Genomic DNA, 19,298 nt, shown 5'->3' with positions numbered 1-19,298 from the left:
AGGGTGTGATGGGTGAACGGGACTGGGTGTGTGTTAGGACACGGGGCAGTGAGCACAGGGGGTGATGGGTGAACGGGACTGGGTGTGAGTTAGGACACGGGGCAGTGAGCACAGGGGGTGATGGGTGAACGGGACTGGGTGCGAGTTAGGACACGGGGCAGTGAGCACAGGGGGTGATGGATGAACGGGACTCGGTGCGAGTTAGGACACGGGGCAGTGAGCACAGGGGGTGATGGGTGAACGGGACTCGGTGCGAGTTAGGACACGGGGCAGCGAGCACAGGGGGTGATGGGTGAACGGGACTGGGTGCGAGTTAGGACACGGGGCAGTGAGCACAGGGGGTGATGGGCGAATGGGACTGGGTGCGAGTTAGGACACGGGGCAGTGAGCACAGGGGGTGATGGGTGAACGGGACTGGGTTCGAGTTAGGACACGGGGCAGTGAGCACAGGAGGTGATGGGTGAATGGGACTCGGTGCGAATTAGGACACGGGGCAGTGAGTACAGGGGGTGATGGGTGAACGGGACTGGGTGTGAGTTAGGACACGGGGCAGTGAGCACAGGGGGTGATGGGTGAACGGGACTCGGTGCGAGTTAGGACACGGGGCAGTGAGCACAGGGGGTGATGGGTGAACAGGACTGGGTGCGAGTTAGGACACGGGGCAGTGAGCACGGGGGGTGATGGGTGAACGGGACTGGGTGTGAGTTAGGACACGGGGCAGGTAGCACAGGGGGTGATGGGTGAACGGGACTCGGTGCGAGTTAGGACACGGGGCAGTGAGCACAGGGGGTGATGGGTGAACAGGACTGGGTGCGAGTTAGGACACGGGGCAGTGAGCACGGGGGGTGATGGGTGAACGGGACTCGGTTCGAGTTAGGACACGGGGCAGTGAGCACAGGGGGTGATGGGTGAACGGGACTCAGTGCGAGTTAGGACACGGGGCAGTGAGCACGGGGGTGATGGGTGAACGGGACTTGGTGTGAGTTAGGACACGGGGCAGTGAGCACAGGGGGTGATGGGTGAACGGGACTGGGTGTGAGTTAGGACACGGGGCAGTGACCACAGGGGGTGATGGGTGAACGGGACTTGGTGAGAGTTAGGACACGGGGCAGTGAGCACAGGGTGTGATGGGTGAACGGGACTGGGTGCGAGTTAGGACACGGGGCAGTGAGCACAGGGGGTCATTGGTGAACGGGACTGGGTGTGAGTTAGGACACGGGGCAGTGAGCACAGGGGTGATGGGTGAACGGGACTTGATGCGAGTTAGGACACGGGGCAGTGAGCACAGGGGGTGATGGGTGAACGGGACTGGGTGTGAGTTAGGACACGGGGCAGTGAGCACAGGGGGTGATGGGTGAACGGGACTGGGTGCGAGTTAGGACACGGGGCAGTGAGCACAGGGGGTGATGGGTGAACGGGACTGGGTGCGAGTTAGGACACGGGGCAGTGAGCACAGGGGGTGATGGGTGAACGGGACTGGGTGCGAGTTAGGACACGGGGCAGTGAGCACAGGGGGTGATGGGTGAACGGGACTGGGTGCGAGTTAGGACACGGGGCAGTGAGCACAGGGGGTGATGGGTGAACAGGACTGGGTGCGAGTTAGGACACGGGGCAGTGAGCACGGGGGGTGATGGGTGAACGGGACTCGGTTCGAGTTAGGACACGGGGCAGTGAGCACAGGGGGTGATGGGTGAACGGGACTGGGTGTGAGTTAGGACACGGGGCAGTGAGCACGGTGGGTGATGGGTGAACGGGACTCAGTGCGAGTTAGGACACGGGGCAGTGAGCACGGGGGTGATGGGTGAACGGGACTTGGTGTGAGTTAGGACACGGGGCAGTGAGCACAGGGGGTGATGGGTGAACGGGACTGGGTGTGAGTTAGGACACGGGGCAGTGACCACAGGGGGTGATGGGTGAACGGGACTTGGTGAGAGTTAGGACACGGGGCAGTGAGCACAGGGTGTGATGGGTGAACGGGACTGGGTGCGAGTTAGGACACGGGGCAGTGAGCACAGGGGGTCATTGGTGAACGGGACTGGGTGTGAGTTAGGACACGGGGCAGTGAGCACAGGGGTGATGGGTGAACGGGACTTGATGCGAGTTAGGACACGGGGCAGTGAGCACAGGGGGTGATGGGTGAACGGGACTGGGTGTGAGTTAGGACACGGGGCAGTGAGCACAGGGGGTGATGGGTGAACGGGACTTGGTGCGAGTTAGGACACGGGGCAGTGAGCACAGGGGGTGATGGGTGAACGGGACTGGGTGCGAGTTAGGACACGGGGCAGTGAGCACAGGGGGTGATGGGTGAACGGGACTGGGTGTGAGTTAGGACACGGGGCAGTGAGCACAGGGGGTGATGGGTGAACGGGACTGGGTGCGAGTTAGGACACGGGGCAGTGAGCACAGGGGGTGATGGGTGAACGGGACTGGGTGTGAGTTAGGACACGGGGCAGTGAGCACAGGGGGTGATGGGTGAACGGGACTTGGTGTGAGTTAGGACACGGGGCAGTGAGCACAGGGGGTGATGGGTCAACGGGACTCGGTGCGAGTTAGGACACGGGGCAGTGAGCACAGGGGGTGATGGGTGAACGGGACTTGGTGCGAGTTAGGACACGGGGCAGTGAGCACAGAGGGTGATTGGTGAACGGGACTGGGTGCGAGTTAGGACACGGGGCAGCCGAGTTTTGGATGAACTCAAGTTTACGGAGGGTAGAACGTGGGAGGCCGTCCAGGAGTGCGTTGGAATAGTCAAGTCTAGAGGTAACAAAGGCGTGGATGAGGGTTTCAGCAGCAGAGAGATAGAGATACATAGAGAGACAGATGGAGCGAGAAAGAAAAGAGATGGAGATAGTGATATAAACACTGAGAAAAAAAGTTAAGAGATGTGAGATGGAGAGAGACGGAAATAGACAATGAAAGCTAATTCAGAAAGTTGCCTTGATGGCCAGTGTGACATTGAACCACATTCAAGTGCCGTATTAATCCCTGGTTTGTGCAGAATTAGCTGCTCGCTTCAGGACCAGGGGTGGGGACACTGCAATCCTCCTCAGATCCCCTGGGTCAGTGCAAGACAAACCCAGCCGTGGTTCCTGCTCCTTCATCAGCACTGCCCATTAACCTCAGCTGGAAGTGTGGATGTGAAACTCAGGTAAGGACATGTTTAGGGGCTGGGCTGTGATGCCGCACATGATGCTTACTGTCTAGGCTTAATAAATAAGAGTGGCAGTTTTGGCGATGGACTGAAGTGCGTCCAGTGCCTGTGGAACTCGTACCGCAGTGAGAGTCAGAGCCCTTGGCAGAGAGTTTGAAAGTGGCCCAGACTGAAGCATTGATTAGCACTCAGATCAGATTCTGTGTGAACATCAATTAAAAAAATCTTTAGGAATCTCAGTGATGAAGATAAACAGGAAGCACTGAGACTGCGTGTCAGTCTGATTGTACCTCAAATACTGATCAATCATAGCCCCGACACAGTCTGACCGTAGCCCCGACACAGTCTGATCGTATCCCAGACTCAGTCTCACCGTATCCCCGACACAGTCTGACCGTATCCCCGACACAGTCTGACCGTAGCCCCGACACAGTCTGAACATAGCCCCGACACAGTCTGATCATATCCCCGACAGTCTCACCGTATCCCCGACACAGTCTGACCGTAGCCCCGACACAGTCTGATCGTATCCCCGACAGTCTGACCGTAGCCCCGACACAGTCTGACCGTAGCCCCGACAGTCTGACCGTAGCCCCGACAGTCTGACCGTAGCCCCGACACAGTCTGACCGTAGCCCCGACACAGTCTGACCGTAGCCCCGACACAGTCTGATCGTATCCCAGACACAGTCTGATCGTATCCCCGACACAGTCCGATCGTAGCCCCGACACAGTCCGATCGTATCCCCGACACAGTCCGATCGTATCCCCGACACTGTCTGATCGTAGCCCCGACACAGTCTGATCGTAGCCCCGACACAGTCTGATCGTAGCCCCGACACAGTCTGATCGTATCCCCGACACTGTCTGACCGTATCCCCGACACTGTCTGACCGTATCCCCGACACTGTCTGACCGTATCCCCGACACTGTCTGACCGTATCCCCGACACTGTCTGATCGTATCCCAGACTCAGTCTGATCGTAGCCCCGACACAGTCTGATCGTAGCCCCAACACAGTCTGATCGTATCCCGATAACAAAAACAACTTGTATTTATATCGCGCCTTTAACGTAGTAAATCGTCTCAAGGTGTTTCACAAGAGCGTTATCGAACAAAATCTGACACCGAGCCACATAGAGATATTAGGGCAGATGATCAAAAGCTTGGTCAAAGAGGTAGGTTTTAAGGAGCGTCTTAAAGGAGGAGAGAGAGGCGGAGAGGTTTAGGGAGGGAATTCCAGAGCTTAGGGCCCAGGCAGCTGAAGGCACGGCCACCAATGGTGGAGCGATTAAAATCGGGGATACTCAAGAGGCCAGAATTGGAGGAGTGCAGAGATCTCAGAGGGTTGTAGGGCTGGAGGAGGTTACAGAGATAGGGAGGGCCGAGGCCATGGAGGGATGAGAATTTTTAAATCGAGGCGTTGTCGGACTGGGAGCCAATGTAGGTCAGCGAGGACGGGGTGAGGGGTGAACGGGACTTGATGCTGTTGATGCCCAGTCGGACAGGATCTATTAACACCGAAACACTGCTGGGTTGGGAAAATGGGGCTGTTTCGAGTTTGTCCCCTGTTGGCACCTCTACTGGTTTCTGTCTGAGGGACCAGCAACCGTTGAGTCAATGTTTGAGTCAATATTCTTACCAGGTTCCATTTTGATGATCTTTACTGCAGCCAGTTCCCCCGTCTGTTTGTGTCTTGCCTAGAAACAAACACAAGGGTTTTGTTAAAAGGTTTCCATCTTACGTATCTTGTGAAGTAGCGTAATATTAATGCACTGACACGCATCCCAGCATCTCAGTAATCTAGAGAAATGTCACATGGCTACAGTAGGCACATTGCTGGGACAGTGTAGAGGGAGCTTTACTCTGTATCTAACCCATGCTTTACCTGACCTGGGAGTGTTTGATGGGGTAGTGTAGAGGGAGCTTTACTCTGTATCCAACCCATGCTTTACCTGACCTGGGAGTGTTTGATGGGGTAGTGTAGAGGGAGCTTTACTCTGTATCCAACCCATGCTGTACCTGCCCTGGGAGTGTTTGATGGGACAGTGTAGAGGGAGCTTTACTCAGTATCTAACTCGTGCTGTACCTGCCCTGGGAGTGTTTGATGGGACAGTGTAGAGGGAGCTTTACTCTGTATCTAACCCGTGCTGTACCTGCCCTGGGAGTGTTTGATGGGACAGTGTAGAGGGAGCTTTACTCTGTATCTAACCCGTGCTGTACCTGCCCTGGGAGTGTTTGATGGGACAGTGTAGAGGGAGCTTTACTCTGTATCTAACCCGCGCTGTACCTGCCCTGGGAGTGTTTGATGGGACAGTGTAGAGGGAGCTTTACTCTGTATCCTCTGTTTCGAGCTCGAGGGCAGTGGATGTTTATTTCATTGTTGAAATGGACAGGGTCCCTTCTGTGTTCCATTCCTCAGACTGTGGCATCAACTTGCGAACCAGTGGTTAAAGGTCACCTCATTGTCTGTTGGGCAGCATTTGGCTGAGAATGAATCACCGACCCGAGCAATGCTTGGCGTCTTTAACTGATCAGGATTCATGCCACCTTCTCGCCCACACGTAGAACGCAGGGAGTGTTGGGCGCTGGCTTGTACCAGTCTGCAAGATTGATGATCTGCAGTCCCAGCTGCCCAGCTCCCCCCTCACCCCCAACTTCACAATGTCAGCTTCACCTCTGTGTGGAGCTCAGGTCCTGAACCCCAAACTCGCACCATTAACCTACCCCCTTTCCCTGCATGCCGCCCCAGAGGACCTCTGAGTCAGAAGGTCGTGGCTTCAAGCCCCACTCCAGAGAATTGAGCACAAACTCTAGGCTGACACTCCCAGGGCGGTACTGAGGGAGTCCTGCACTGTCTGAGGTGCCGTCTCTCAGATGTGAGGTTAAACCGAGGCCCCGTCTCAGATGGATGTATAAGATCCCACGGCACTATTGGAAGAAGAGCGGGGGAGCTACCCACCCCCCCTCCCCCGGTGTCCTGGGCCAATATTTATCCCTCAACCAACATCACTAAAAACAGATGATCTGGTACATTATCACATCGCTGTTTGTGGGAGCTTGCTGTGCGCAAATTGGCTGCCGCGTTTACTACATTACAACAGTGACTACACTTCAAAAATACTTTGTTGGCTGTAAAGCGCTTTGGGATTGAAAGTAAGAAAACTCACTAAGCACTTGGTTTGAATATAAAACAAGGCTTTAATCAACTGTTTCACAACCAGGAGATTCTAGTTACATCACTAGTTCCTGGTTACAGAAACGTCCTGAGCAAGCTGGGCCCACGCCCGAGTATTTATACCTTCCTTGGACGGCGCCACCAGCTGGCCGCCCAGTGTTATTTCATGAGTCATTTCTTCACGAACGTTACGATTCATGACAGGGACGTCCTGCGGTTGTGAAAGGCGCTATATAAATGCAGTTCTTTCTTTCAGAGTTAGTGCTCAAGCTGCAGCCAAACCAGAGAGCTGATCACTGTGTCCTCCGACAGGGGTCCTACTGTTCTGACTGTGTAGTTCAACATTCTGTTGGTTGGACACGTAGGCCGAGACCCTCGATGGCGCGCGCCCGTTTTACAGACGTAAAGAACGGGCGCTGCCGCCCCCGATACGGCTCGGTCTGCACTGGAGGTTCCTCGAACGCCATATTGGTGAGTGCACCCTAGAAATGTCCAGGTATCCTGCTTGGATCTGGCATCAGGCATTGCCCGTGCACGTCGGGAGGGGTCTAACGAGCATCGTACACTGTGGTGGTGGCTGCCCCTAGTGTGCGCCGTGTGTTGCAAGCAGTTTTCCTGAGGCGCACAGCTGCCAAACAGATCCCTGGAGGCTGCCACCCAAAGGTCTGTTTATAGTATTTTACTTACCAGTCTGGAGACAGCGCTAGTCTGGACAATGCTCCAGTCTAGACAATGCTCCAGTCTAGACAATGCGCCAGTCTAGACAATGTGCCAGTCTAGACAATGTGCCAGTCTAGACAATGCGCCAGTCTAGACAATGCGCCAGTCTAGACAATGCACCAATCTGGACAATGCGCCAGTCTGGACAATGTGCCAGTCTAGACAATGTGCCAGTCTAGACAATGCACCAGTCTGGACAATGTGCCAGTCTGGACAATGTGCCAGTCTAGACAATGCACCAGTCTGGACAATGTGCCAGTTTGGGCAATGTGCCAGTCTAGACAATGTGCCAGTCTAGACAATGCACCAGTCTGGACAATGTGCCAGTTTGGGCAATGCGCCAGTCTAGACAATGCGTCAGTCTGGACAATGCGCCAGTCTAGACAATGCGCCAGTCTAGACAATGCGCCAGTCTAGACAATGCGCCAGTCTGGACAATGTGCCAGTCTGGACAATGTGCCAGTCTAGACAATGCGCCAGTCTAGACAATGCATCAGTCTGGACAATGCGCCAGTTTGGGCAATGCGCCAGTCTAGACAATGTACCAGTCTAGACAATGCGTCAGTCTGGACAATGTGCCAGTCTCGACAATGCGCCAGTCTAGACAATGCGTCAGTCTAGACAATGCACCAGTCTAGACAATGCACCAGTCTAGACAATGCACCAGTCTAGACAATGCACCAGTCTAGACAATGTGCCAGTCTAGACAATGCGCCAGTCTGGGCAATGCACCAGTCTAGACAATGTGCCAGTCTAGACAATGTGCCAGTCTCGGCAATGCGCCAGTCTAGACAATGCGCCAGTCTAGACAATGTGCCAGTCTAGACAATGCACCAGTCTAGACAATGTGCCAGTCTAGACAATGCACCAGTCTGGGCAATGCACCAATCTAGATAATGCACCAGTCTAGACAATGCGCCAGTCTGGGCAATGTGCCAGTCTAGACAATGCGCCAGTCTAGACAATGCACCAGTCTGGACAATGCACCAGTCTAGACAATGCGCCAGTCTAGATAATGCGCCAGTCTAGACAATGCACCAGTCTGGACAATGCACCAGTCTGGGCAATGCACCAGTCTAGACTATGTGCTAGTTTGGACGATGCACAAGTCTAGACAATGTGCCAGTCTAGATAATGCACCAGTCCAGACAATGCACCAGTCTGGAGACCTACCACATTGCAGAAAAGTGTCAAAAATCAACTTTTAAACATGCTGACGTTGGTGTGGGCTGCCAGTGTTACTCTATTGTCCTGTTGGGGAGGGCTGTGACTTCAAGCAGACACCAACCCTTGTTATCTCAGTAGGTGTTGGCCAATAGTTTTCCAATCCAGCCCCCTCACTGAGGCTCAGATATCAGCCCACTCGCTGCAGACCGAGGCAGTGGAACAATGGCTGACGGCTCCCTTACCTCAACAACAAATAAGAAAACAGGAAGTTATTCACCACTCAATTAGCCCATAATAGGAACCAGCTTTGTTGACAACGACAGGTTACGTAGATGTCATAGTCAACAACCGTGGTCATCGCAAAACATCATAACAGAGGAACGACACAATGGAGCCCGACTAAAATGGAACGAGCTGCTTAGGACAGAAAGAAAGAAATTGTATTTCTATAGCACCTTTCACAACCTCAGAACGTCCCAAAACGCTTTACAGCCAATAAAGTAATTTTGAAGTGTGGCCACTGCTGTTATGTAGGCAAACACGGCACCCCATTTGTGCACAGCAAGGTCCCGCAAACATCAGTGGGATACTGACCAGCTAATCTGTTTTTTTGGTGACGTGTTGAGGGAGGAAGATCGGCCAAGGCACTGGGAGAGAACTCCCCTGCTCTTATTTGAAATAGTGCCACGAAATCTCTTACGTCCACCCGAGAGGACAGATGGAGCCTGGGCTTACAGGAACGGAGGAACAGGAGGAAGCCATTCAGCCCCCCGAGCCTGTTCTGCTGTTCAATGAGATCATGGCTGAACTGTATCTTAACTCCATTGACCTGCCTTGACTCCATCTCCTTTTATACCCTTGTCGAGCAAAGATCTCAGACTTAAAATTAATTGAGCCGGCATCGACTGCTTTTTGTGGGAGAGAGTTCCACACTTCTACCACCCTTTGCATGAAGAAGTCTTTCCTAACTTCTCCCCTGAACGGCCTGGCTCCGATTTTAAGGCCATGCCCCCTTGTCCCAGACTCCCCCACCAGTGGATAGGTTTCTCTCCATCTACCCGACCAGTTCCTTTCGAAATCCAAAAAATCTCAATCAAATCACCCCTTAACCTATATACAGGAAACTCCTTTTTAACCGGCAAAATTCAGGAGTAGGTTCAGGTAAGTTTTACTTTATATTAGTGGCCGTGTAACTGGGGTTCCTGCACCTGTTGCTGTGCAACAGGGACTCCTGGATCTGTGGCTGTGTAACCGGGGTTCCTGCACCTGTGGCCGTGTAACCGGGACTCCTGGATCTGTGGCCGTGTAACCGGGGTTCCTGGATCTGTGGCCGTGTAACCGGGACTCCTGGATCTGTGGCCGTGTAACTGGGGTTCCTGGATCTGTGGCCGTGTAACCGGGGTTCCTGCACCTGTGGCCGTGTAACCGGGACTCCTGGATCTGTGGCCGTGTAACCGGGGTTCCTGGATCTGTGGCCGTGTAACCGGGGTTCCTGCACCTGTGGCCGTGTAACCGGGACTCCTGGATCTGTGGCCATGTAACCGGGGTTCCTGGATCTGTGGCCGTGTACGGGGCTCTCGTACATTGGTAAGTATACCTCGCTGTAATCCGGACTTTTTGATCAACCGGCACCACGCCGGTCCCGTCGGTGCCGGATAAAAAAGAGTTTCCTGTACACGCCTAGTTTATATAATCTCTCCTCATAATCTAACCCTTGGCGCTCTGGTAACGTTCTGGTGAATCTGTGCTGCACACCTTCCAAGGCCAATATATCCTTTCTTCAGTGTGGTGCCCGGACTGTATACAGTACGCTAGATGTGGCCCAATCAGGGCTTTGGAGAGGTGAAGCAAAACCAAGCTCCCTTTTATATGCTAGCCTTCTCAACGTCACATCCGAAAGACAGTGCTCCCTCAGCACTGCACTGGGAGTGTCAGCCTAGATTTTTGTGCTCAAGTCTCTGGAGTGGGACTTGAACCCACAACCTTCTGACGCAGTACTTGCCTAAATAAAGTAAGAGGAAAGGAAGAACTTGCATTTATATAGCACCTTTTACACCCTTAGGGTGTTGCTTCACAGCCAATGAAGTACTTTTGAAGTGTAGTCACTGTTATAAATCTCATCATCAAGAAACTACTTATGAAATAACACTGGACGGCCAGCTGGTGGCGCCGTCCAAGGAGTATAAATACTCGGGCGTGGGCCCAGCTTTCCAGGGACATTTTGTAAGACAAGGAACTAGTGAAGTACAACTAGACCTCCATGTTCTGAAACAAGTTGATTAAAGCCTTGCTTTATGCTGAAACCAAGTGCGGAGTGAGTTTAATTACTATCAGTCACTATTCTAATGTATGTAAGAAGTCACACAACACCAGGTTATAGTCCAACAGCTTTATTTGAAATCACAAGCTTTCGGAGCGCTGCTCCTTCTTCAGGTGTAAGGTAATGTAAGGTATTCTAATGTAAGGAAACACAGCAACCCATTTGCACACAGCAAGGTCCCACATGAAACACAGAAATCTCCGTCACTGGATTACACTTCCAGTCAGTTCTGTTTATTAATATTTGGGTTTGTTGTACAGGATGTTCCTTTAAGAAAAAGGAATTCTTAGGAACAGGGAAAGGCCTAGAGATCCAAACAAGGCCCAGAGATTGTAGCCACTATCGGAGGTCCAGGCTAAGCCGCAGATCAGCACCCCTATGGAGGTTCTACCTCGCCAACCAGGAGGCCACTTCGCTTCCTATAATCCAGCATATCATCTGCTGCTGAAACCCTCATCCCTGCCTTGGTTACCTCTAGACTCAACCATTCCAACGCACTCCTTGCCGGCATCAAACCTGGCATCCTCCATAAACGTGGGCTCAACCTAAATTCTGCTGCCCTGTGTCCTAACTCACATCAAGTCCCATTCGCCCATCACCCCTTGTGCCCACTGACCTACATTGGCTCCCGGTCCGGCAACGCCCCAGTTTTAAAATTCTCATCCTTGTTTTCAAATCCCTCCATGGCCCTCGCCCCCCTCCCTATCTCTGTAACCTCCTCCAGCCCTCCAACCCTCCGAGTTCTCTGCGCTCCTCCAATTCTGGCCTCTTGCGCATCTCTGATTTTCTTTGGTGGCCGGGCCTTCAGCTGCCGAGGTCCTAATCTCTGGAATTCCCTCCCTAAACCTCTCCGTCTCTCTCTCCTCCTTGAAGATGCTCCTTATAACCTTGTGGTCACCGGTCCTAATATCTCCTTATGTGGCTCGGTGTCAAATTTTCTTTTGATAATCGCTGTGAGGCACCTTGGGACGGTTTACTAGGTTAAAGGTGCTATATAAATGCAAGTTGTTGCTGTTGTACCAGCCCATCCCATCCCTTTGATGTAGGGGACCATGTTTGGGGAGGGCAACGGTTTCGCCCCAAAGAAGCCCAACTGGAAACACGAGGCAGACTCTGGGACCTGGACTAACATGTCCATTCCTGATTCCTGATTTAGTGTTTTTTTTTTAATTCATTCATTCTTGGGATGTGGGCGTCGGCGGCAAGGCCGGCATTTATTGCCCATCCCTAATTGCCCTGGAGAAGGTGGTGGTGAGCCGCCTTCTTGAACCGCTGCAGTCCGTGTGGTGAAGGTGCTCCCGCAGTGCTGTTAGGGAGGGAGTTCCAGGATTTTGACCCAGCGACGATGAAGGATCGGCCGATATACTTCGAAGTCAGGATGGTGTGTGACTTGGAGGGGAACTTCGGGGGAGTCCAGAACCAGGGGTCACAGTCTAAGGATAAGGGGTAAGCCATTTAGGACAGAGATGAGGAGGAATCTCTTCACCCAGAGAGTGGTGAACCTGTGGAATTCTCTACCACAGAAGGCAGTGGAGGCCAATTCATTAAATATATTCAAGAAGGAGTTGGATATATTTCTTAAGGCTAAAGGGACCAAGGGATATGGGGAGAAGGCAGGGACAGGGTACTGAGTTTGGATGATCAGCCATGATCTCATTGAATGGCGGAGCAGCCTCGAGGGGCCGAATGGCCTACTCCTGCTCCTATCTTCTATGTAACTTGGAGGTGATGGCGTTCCCAAGCACCTGCTGCTCTTGTCTTGCTAGACAGTAGAGGTCGCGGGTCTGGGAGGCGCTGTTGAAGGAGCCTTGGCGAGTTGCTGCAGTGCATCTTGTAGATGGTGCACACTGCAGCCACGGTGCAGCTTTGTGATTTGCGGAGGAAGGGCAGATGGTTCGAGACTGACACCAATACGGTTTATAGTGGCTAATTTACTGTCAACGCGTAAAAGATTAATACATGCATGTATTTAAGCGGTAGTTAACAGAACGGGGCAAGAATTGATATTACCAGGGTTATTCTGGGTAAGATCCCAGCATCTCGTTTGCCAATCGGCCCGTCAAGTTGCGCTGTCCTCCCTTGCCTTAACTCTACATTTCTCTGGCTTGGCTCCTAATGGTGACGCTACAGCTTAAATTACAAACGTAGCTCTGTTTTTAAACCCGGAGAACAGACTGATTCCTTGCCTCTTGGAAAATCTTGGCAACACATCTATCCCATCTCCTGAACCAGCAAAACAACAACAACAACAACTTGAATTTATATAGCACCTTTAACGTAGTAAAACGTCCCAAAGCGCTGCACAGGAGTATTTGAAGACAAAAAATTTGACACCGAGCCACATAAGGAGATATTAGGGCAGGTGACCAAAAGCTTGGTCAACGAGGTAGGTTTTAAGGAGCGTCTTAAAGGAGGAGAGAGAGCTAGCGAGGCGGAGAGGTTTAGGCAGGGAATTCCAGAGCTTAGGGCCCAGGCAACAGAAGGCACGGCCGCCAATGGTGGAGCGATTATAATCAGGGATGGTCAAGAGGACAGAATTAGAGGAGCGCAGATATCTCGGGGGGGGCTTGTGGGGCTGGAGGAGATTACAGAGATAGGGAGGGGCGAGGGCCATGGAGGGATTTGAAAACAAGGATGAGAATTTTGAAATCGAGGCGCTGCTTAACCAGGAACCAATGTAGGTCAGCGAGCACAGGGGGTGATGGGTGAACGGGACTCGGTGCGAGTTAGGACACGGGCAGCCGAGTTTTGGAGGACCTCAGGTTTACGTAGGGTAGAACTGTAGTTAGCACCTCTGCTCAACAGATAACGGCCATCCTCTTTGTTTGACGCCTCATCAACTTAAACTGTAGTTTCCTGCCTGGCACTACAAAGGAACATGAGATGAAATGAGGGCCATCCCAGATGGTTAACATGATCTCGCTGCTAGTCTACGTACTAGCTTCTGCTCCTCCGTTGTTCAGGCCAATCTGATATTAACACCTCACATGGGATGCCTTCCATACAATGTCCGGCCCCTCTGCTTGTTCCTGCTTTAACCATTGTCCTGTCTAATCTCCAATATTAGCATATCCTAATCGGACAGTGACCCCATGATGTGATTAACTTATACGAACATACGAATTAGGAGCAGGAGTCGGCCACTCGGCCCCTCGAGCCTGCTCCGCCATTCAATAAGATCACGGCTGATCTGATTACTCCACATTCCCGCCGACCCCCGATAACCTTTCACCCCCTTGCTTACCAAGAATCTATCTACCTCTGCCTTAAAAATATTCTAAGACTCTGCTTCCACCAGAAGAGAGTTCCAAAAACTCACGACTCACTGCATCAGCAGTGTGTGGGTTTAACTTTGAATGATTCGCAATGCAGGATGGTAATATAGCCAAGCAAGAAATGTCCATTTTACCTCTATGCCCAATATTCTAACACACTGGTGGCGGAGGGAGTGAATGTTTAAGGTGGTGGATGGGGTGCCAATCAAACGGGCTGCTTTTGTCCTGGATGGTGTCGAGCTTCTTGAGTGTTGTTGGAGCTGCACTCATCCAGGCAAGTGGAGAGTATTCCATCACACTCCTGACTTGTGCCTTGTAGATGGTGGAAAGGCTTTGGGGAGTCAGGAGGTGAGTCACTCGCCGCAGAATACTCAGACTGTGGCTGGTCCAGTTAACTTTCTGGTCAATGGTGACACCCAGGATGTTGACGGTGGGGGATTCAGCAATGGTAATGACGTTCAGTGTCAAGGGGAGGTGGTTAGAATCTCTATTGTTGGAGATGGTCATTGCCTGGCACTTGTTTGGCATGAATGTTACTTGCCACTTATTAGCCCAAACCTGAAAATCATCCAGGTCTTGCTGCATGTGGGCACGGACTGCATAATTATCTGAGGAATTGTGAATGGAACTGAACAATGTGCAATCATTAGTGAACATCCTCACTTCTAACTTTATGATGGAGGGAAGGTCATTGATGAAACAGCTAAAGATGGTTGGGCCTAGGACTCTGCCCTGAGGAACACCTACAGAGGCGTCCTGGGGCTGAGATGATTGGCCTCCAAAAACCACAACCATCTTCATTTGTGCTAGGTATGATTCCACCCAGTGCAGAGTTTTCTTCGTGATTCCCATTGACTTCAGTTTTACTAGGGTGCCTTGGTGCCACACTGGGTCAAAATGCTGTCTTGATGTCCAGAGCAGTCACTCTCACCTCACCTCTAGAATTCAGCTCTTTTGTCCAAGTTTGAACATAAGAACATAAGAAGTAGGAGCAGGAGTAGGCCATACGGCCCCTCGGGCCTGCTCTGCCATTCAATAGGATCATGGCTGATCCGAATCTAGACTCACGTCCACTTCCCTGCCCCCTCCCCGTAACCCCTAATTCCCTTATCAGCTAGGAAACTGTCTATCTCCATTTTAAATTTATTTAATGTTGCAGCTTCCACAGCTCTCTGGGGTAGCAAATTCCATAGATTTACTACCCTCTGATTGAAGAAGTTTCTCCTCATCTCAGTTTTGAAAGGGCAGCCCCTTATTCTTAGATTATGCCCCCTAGTTCTAGTCTCATCCATCAGTGGAAACATCCTCCCCGCATCCACCCGATCAAGCCCCCTCACAATCTTACATGTTTTGATAAGATCGCCTCTCATTCTTCTGAACTCCAATGAGTAGAGTCTCAACCTACTCAACCTTTCCTCATACGTCAAGACTGTAATGAGGTCTGGAGATGAGGTCCTGGCAGAACCCAATTTGAGCATCAGTGAGAAAGTGCCACTTGATAGCACTGTCAACGACACCTTCCATCACTTTGCTGATGATTGAGAGTAGGCAGATGGGGTGGTAATTGGCCGGATTGGATTTGTCCTGTTTTTTGTGAACAGGACATACCTGGGCAGTTTTCCACATTGTCAGGTAGATGCCAGTGTTGTAGCTGTACTGGAACAGCTTGGCTAGAGGCACGGCTAGTTCTGGAGCACAAGTCTTCAGCACGATAGCCGGGATGTTGTCAGGGCCCATAGCCTTTGCTGTATCCAGTGCGCTCAGCCGTTTCTTGATATCATGTGGAGTGAATCGAATTGGCTGAAGACTGGCTTCTGTGATGGTGGGGATCTCAGGAGGAGGCCGAGATGGATCATTCACTCAGCACTTCTGGCTGAAGGTAGTTGTGAACGCTTCAGCATTTTGCACTCACATGTTGGGCTCCACCATCATTGAGGATGGGGATGTTCATGGCGCCTCCTTCTCCTGTTAGTTGTTTAATTGTCCACCACCATTCACGACTGGATGTGGCAGGACTGCAGAGCTTTGATCTGATCCATTGGTTGTGGGATCGCTTAGCTCTGTCTATAGCTTCCGCTGTTTAGCATGCATGTAGTCCTGTGTTGTCGCTTCCCCAGGTTGGCAGGTCATTTTCAGATACCCCTGGTGCAACTCCTGGCATGCTCTTCTACATTCCTCATTGAGCCAGTGTTGGTCGCCTGGCTTAGTGGGGATGGAGGAGTGAGGGATATGCTGGGCCATGAGGTTACAGATTGTGGTGAATGCAATTCTGCTGCTGATGGCCCACAGCGCCTCACGGATGTCCAGTTTTGAGCTGTTCTAGTGGGAGTGGGAGTGCACTCGAAGGCCCATGGAAATCCAGGGCCTCTGCCTTTAAAAGGGTTTCTGATTTTGGTGAGGTAACAAACGATTGCAGAGTAAGGCTTTCTGCAGATGAGCGAGGCTGTGCTTTGGGCCGAGCAGCCTCACACTATCCCTTCTGTGGGGTTTATGCAAATAGCGCTTCCTGTTCATGTAGTGCCTGAGTGGAGAGCAGGCAAGGCACAGGCTGCAGATTTAGCAGCATTTCCGATCCAACAAACAACACAGTGATTGACCGAATGAAAACCATGGCATTAACGGCACAGAGCAGCACCTGAGAGCAGCCCGTCGGTGCCGGAGAGGATGGATGTCGTGGGGCGGTTTACATTCCTGTAAACCCATCACTGTTGGGCAGCGGGCACACGTCACAGGGTTACATCGATTTCACAGCAAAAGGCAAACAGCTCCACCCAAAGATTTTTACATTCGAAAATCAGTATCAGAATTTTCAAGAGCAGGAAATGTCCAACAAGCAAAATCAACCTCCTTGTATCCCTCAAGCCCACCCACCCACCTTCTCCCCATATCCCTCAACACCACCCACCTTCTCCCCATATCCCTCAACACCACCCACCTTCTCCCCATATCCCTCAACACCACCCACCTTCTCCCCATATCCCTCAAGCCCACCCACCCACCTTCTCCCCATATCCCTCAACACCACCCACCTTCTCCCCATATCCCTCAACACCACCCACCTTCTCCCCATATCCCTCAACACCACCCACCTTCTCCCCATATCCCTCAACACCACCCACCTTCTCCCCATATCCCTCAACACCACCCACCTTCTCCCCATATCCCTCAACACCACCCACCTTCTCCCCATATCCCTCAACACCACCCACCTTCTCCCCATATCCCTCAACACCACCCACCTTCTCCCCATATCCCTCAACACCATCCACCTTCTCCCCATATCCCTCAACACCACCCACCTTCTCCCCATATCCCTCAACACCACCCACCTTCTCCCCATATCCCTCAGTCCCACCCACCTTCTCCCCATATCCCTAAATCCCAGCTAACCACCTTCTTACCATATCCCTAAATCCCAGCTAACCACCTTCTCCCCATATCCCTCAATCCCAGCTAACCACATTCTCCCCATATCCCTCAATCCCACCCACCTTCTCCCCATATCCCTCAATCCCAGCTAACCACCTTCTCCCCATATCCCTCAATCGCACCTAACCACCTTCACCCCATATCCCTCAATCCCAGCTAACCACATTCTCCCCATATCCCTCAATCCCAGCTAACCACCTTCTCCCCATATCCCTCAATCCCAGCTAACCACCTTCTCCCCATATCCCTCAATCCCAGCTAACCACCTTCTCCCCATATCCCTCAATCGCACCTAACCACCTTCACCCCATATCCCTCAATCCCAGCTAACCACCTTCTCCCCATATCCCTCAATCCCACCCACCTTCTCCCCATATCCCTCAATCGCACCTAACCACCTTCACCCCATATCCCTCAATCCCAGCTAACCACCTTCTCCCCATATCCCTCAGCCCCACCTCCCTCTCACTCTCAGTTATCACCTCCCTCACACTTTCAGTAACTCACTCCCTGGCATGCGTGCCACTCTGAGAGGAGTGCAATTCATAGGAACATAGGAACAAGAGGTGGCCATTTAGCCCCTCGAGCCTGTTCTGCCATTCAATGAGATCATGGCTGCTCTGCGACCTAACTCCATATACCTGCCTTTGCCCCATATCCCTTAATACCCTTGGTTAACAAAAATCTATCAATCTCAGATTTAAAATTAACAATTGATCTAGCATCAACTGCTGTTTGCGGAAGAGAGTTCCAAGCTTCTATCACCCTTTGTGTGTAGAAGTGTTTCCTAACTTCACTCCTAAAAGGTCTGGCTCTAATTTTTAGACAATTTCCCCTAGTCCTAGAATCCCCAACCAGCAGAAATAGTTTCTCTCTATCCACCCTATCCGTTCCCCTTAATATCTTGAAATCTTCGAATAAATCACCGCTTAATCTTCTAAATTCCAGGGAATACAACCCTAATTTGTGAAATCTCTCCTCGTAATTTAACCCTTGGAGTCTGGGTATCATTCTGGTAAACCTACGCTGCACTCCCTCCAAGGCCAGTATATCCTCCCTAAGGTGTGGTGCCCAGAACTGCTCCCAGTGCTCCAGGTGTGGTCTAACCAGGGTTTTGTATAGCTGCAGCATAACTTCTACCCCCTTGTACTCTAGTCCTCTAGATATAAAGGCCACATCCCATTAGCCTTTTTGATTATTTTCTGTACCTGTCCACGACATTTTAATGATCTATGTACCTGGACCCCCCAAGTCTCTTTGGACCTCCACTGTTTCTAGCTTTTCACCATTTTGAAAGTTCCCTGTTCGATCCTTTTTAGGTTCAAAGTGGATGACCTCACATTTGCCGACATTGAAATCCATTTGTCACAGTTTTGCCCATTCATGGAATCTGTCGATATCTCTTAGTAATTGTGCTTCCATCTATACTGCATATAACGCCGCCTATCTTTGTATCATTTGTAAACTTGGATATGTGGCTCTCTATCCCGTCATCCATGTCGATACTAAATACAGTGAATAGTTGAAGCTCCAACACAGATCCCTGTGGGACACCACTAGTCACATCCTTCTGGGAGTTCTGCTCCAAGTCACACACCATCCTGACTTGGAAGCATATCGGCCGATCCTTCATCGTCGCTGGGTCAAAATCCTGGAACTCCCTCCCTAACAGCACTGTGGGAGCACCTTCACCACACGGGACTGCTGCGGTTCAAGAAGGCGGCTCACCACCACCTTCTCGAGGGCAATTAGGGCTGGGCAATAAATGCTGGCCTTGCCAGCGACGCCCACATCCCATAAACAAATAAAAGAAAAATCCTGCCAATTAGAGAACCTGCCCATTATCCCTACTGCCTGTCTCCTGCCACTCAGCCAATTTCCTAACCAGATCAATAATTTGCCCTCAATTCCATGAACTTCAACTTTAGCTAACAATCTCTTATGAGGGACTTTATCAAATGCCTTCTGGAAGTCCATATAAATAACATCCATAGACATTCCCCTGTCCACTACTTTAGTCACCTCTTCAAAACATGCAATCAGGTTAGTCAGCCATGAC

General features: G+C 51.5%; 1 protein-coding gene across 3 annotated transcripts in view; it reads right to left on the bottom strand.

Moving 5' to 3' along the window:
- LOC147096830 (mitogen-activated protein kinase kinase kinase kinase 5-like) overlaps window positions 1-19,298 on the bottom strand; it is a 217,435-nt gene that overhangs the window by 185,319 nt on the left and 12,818 nt on the right. For all 3 annotated transcript variants that reach the window (XM_085973474.1, XM_085973473.1, XM_085973475.1), the window contains exon 2: window positions 4,793-4,850. In XM_085973474.1, coding sequence (XP_085829600.1) covers window positions 4,793-4,850 — 58 coding nt within the window. The remainder of the gene's footprint in view (window positions 1-4,792; window positions 4,851-19,298) is intronic.

Source organism: Somniosus microcephalus, chromosome 34, assembly GCF_052327205.1.
Source record: "Somniosus microcephalus isolate GS21.2 chromosome 34, FLI_Smic_1.0, whole genome shotgun sequence".
In the NCBI taxonomy this organism is placed as follows: domain Eukaryota; kingdom Metazoa; phylum Chordata; class Chondrichthyes; order Squaliformes; family Somniosidae; genus Somniosus; species Somniosus microcephalus.
The sequence above is the reverse complement of the archived record's forward strand: the minus strand, read 5'-3'. Positions and strand labels throughout refer to the sequence as shown.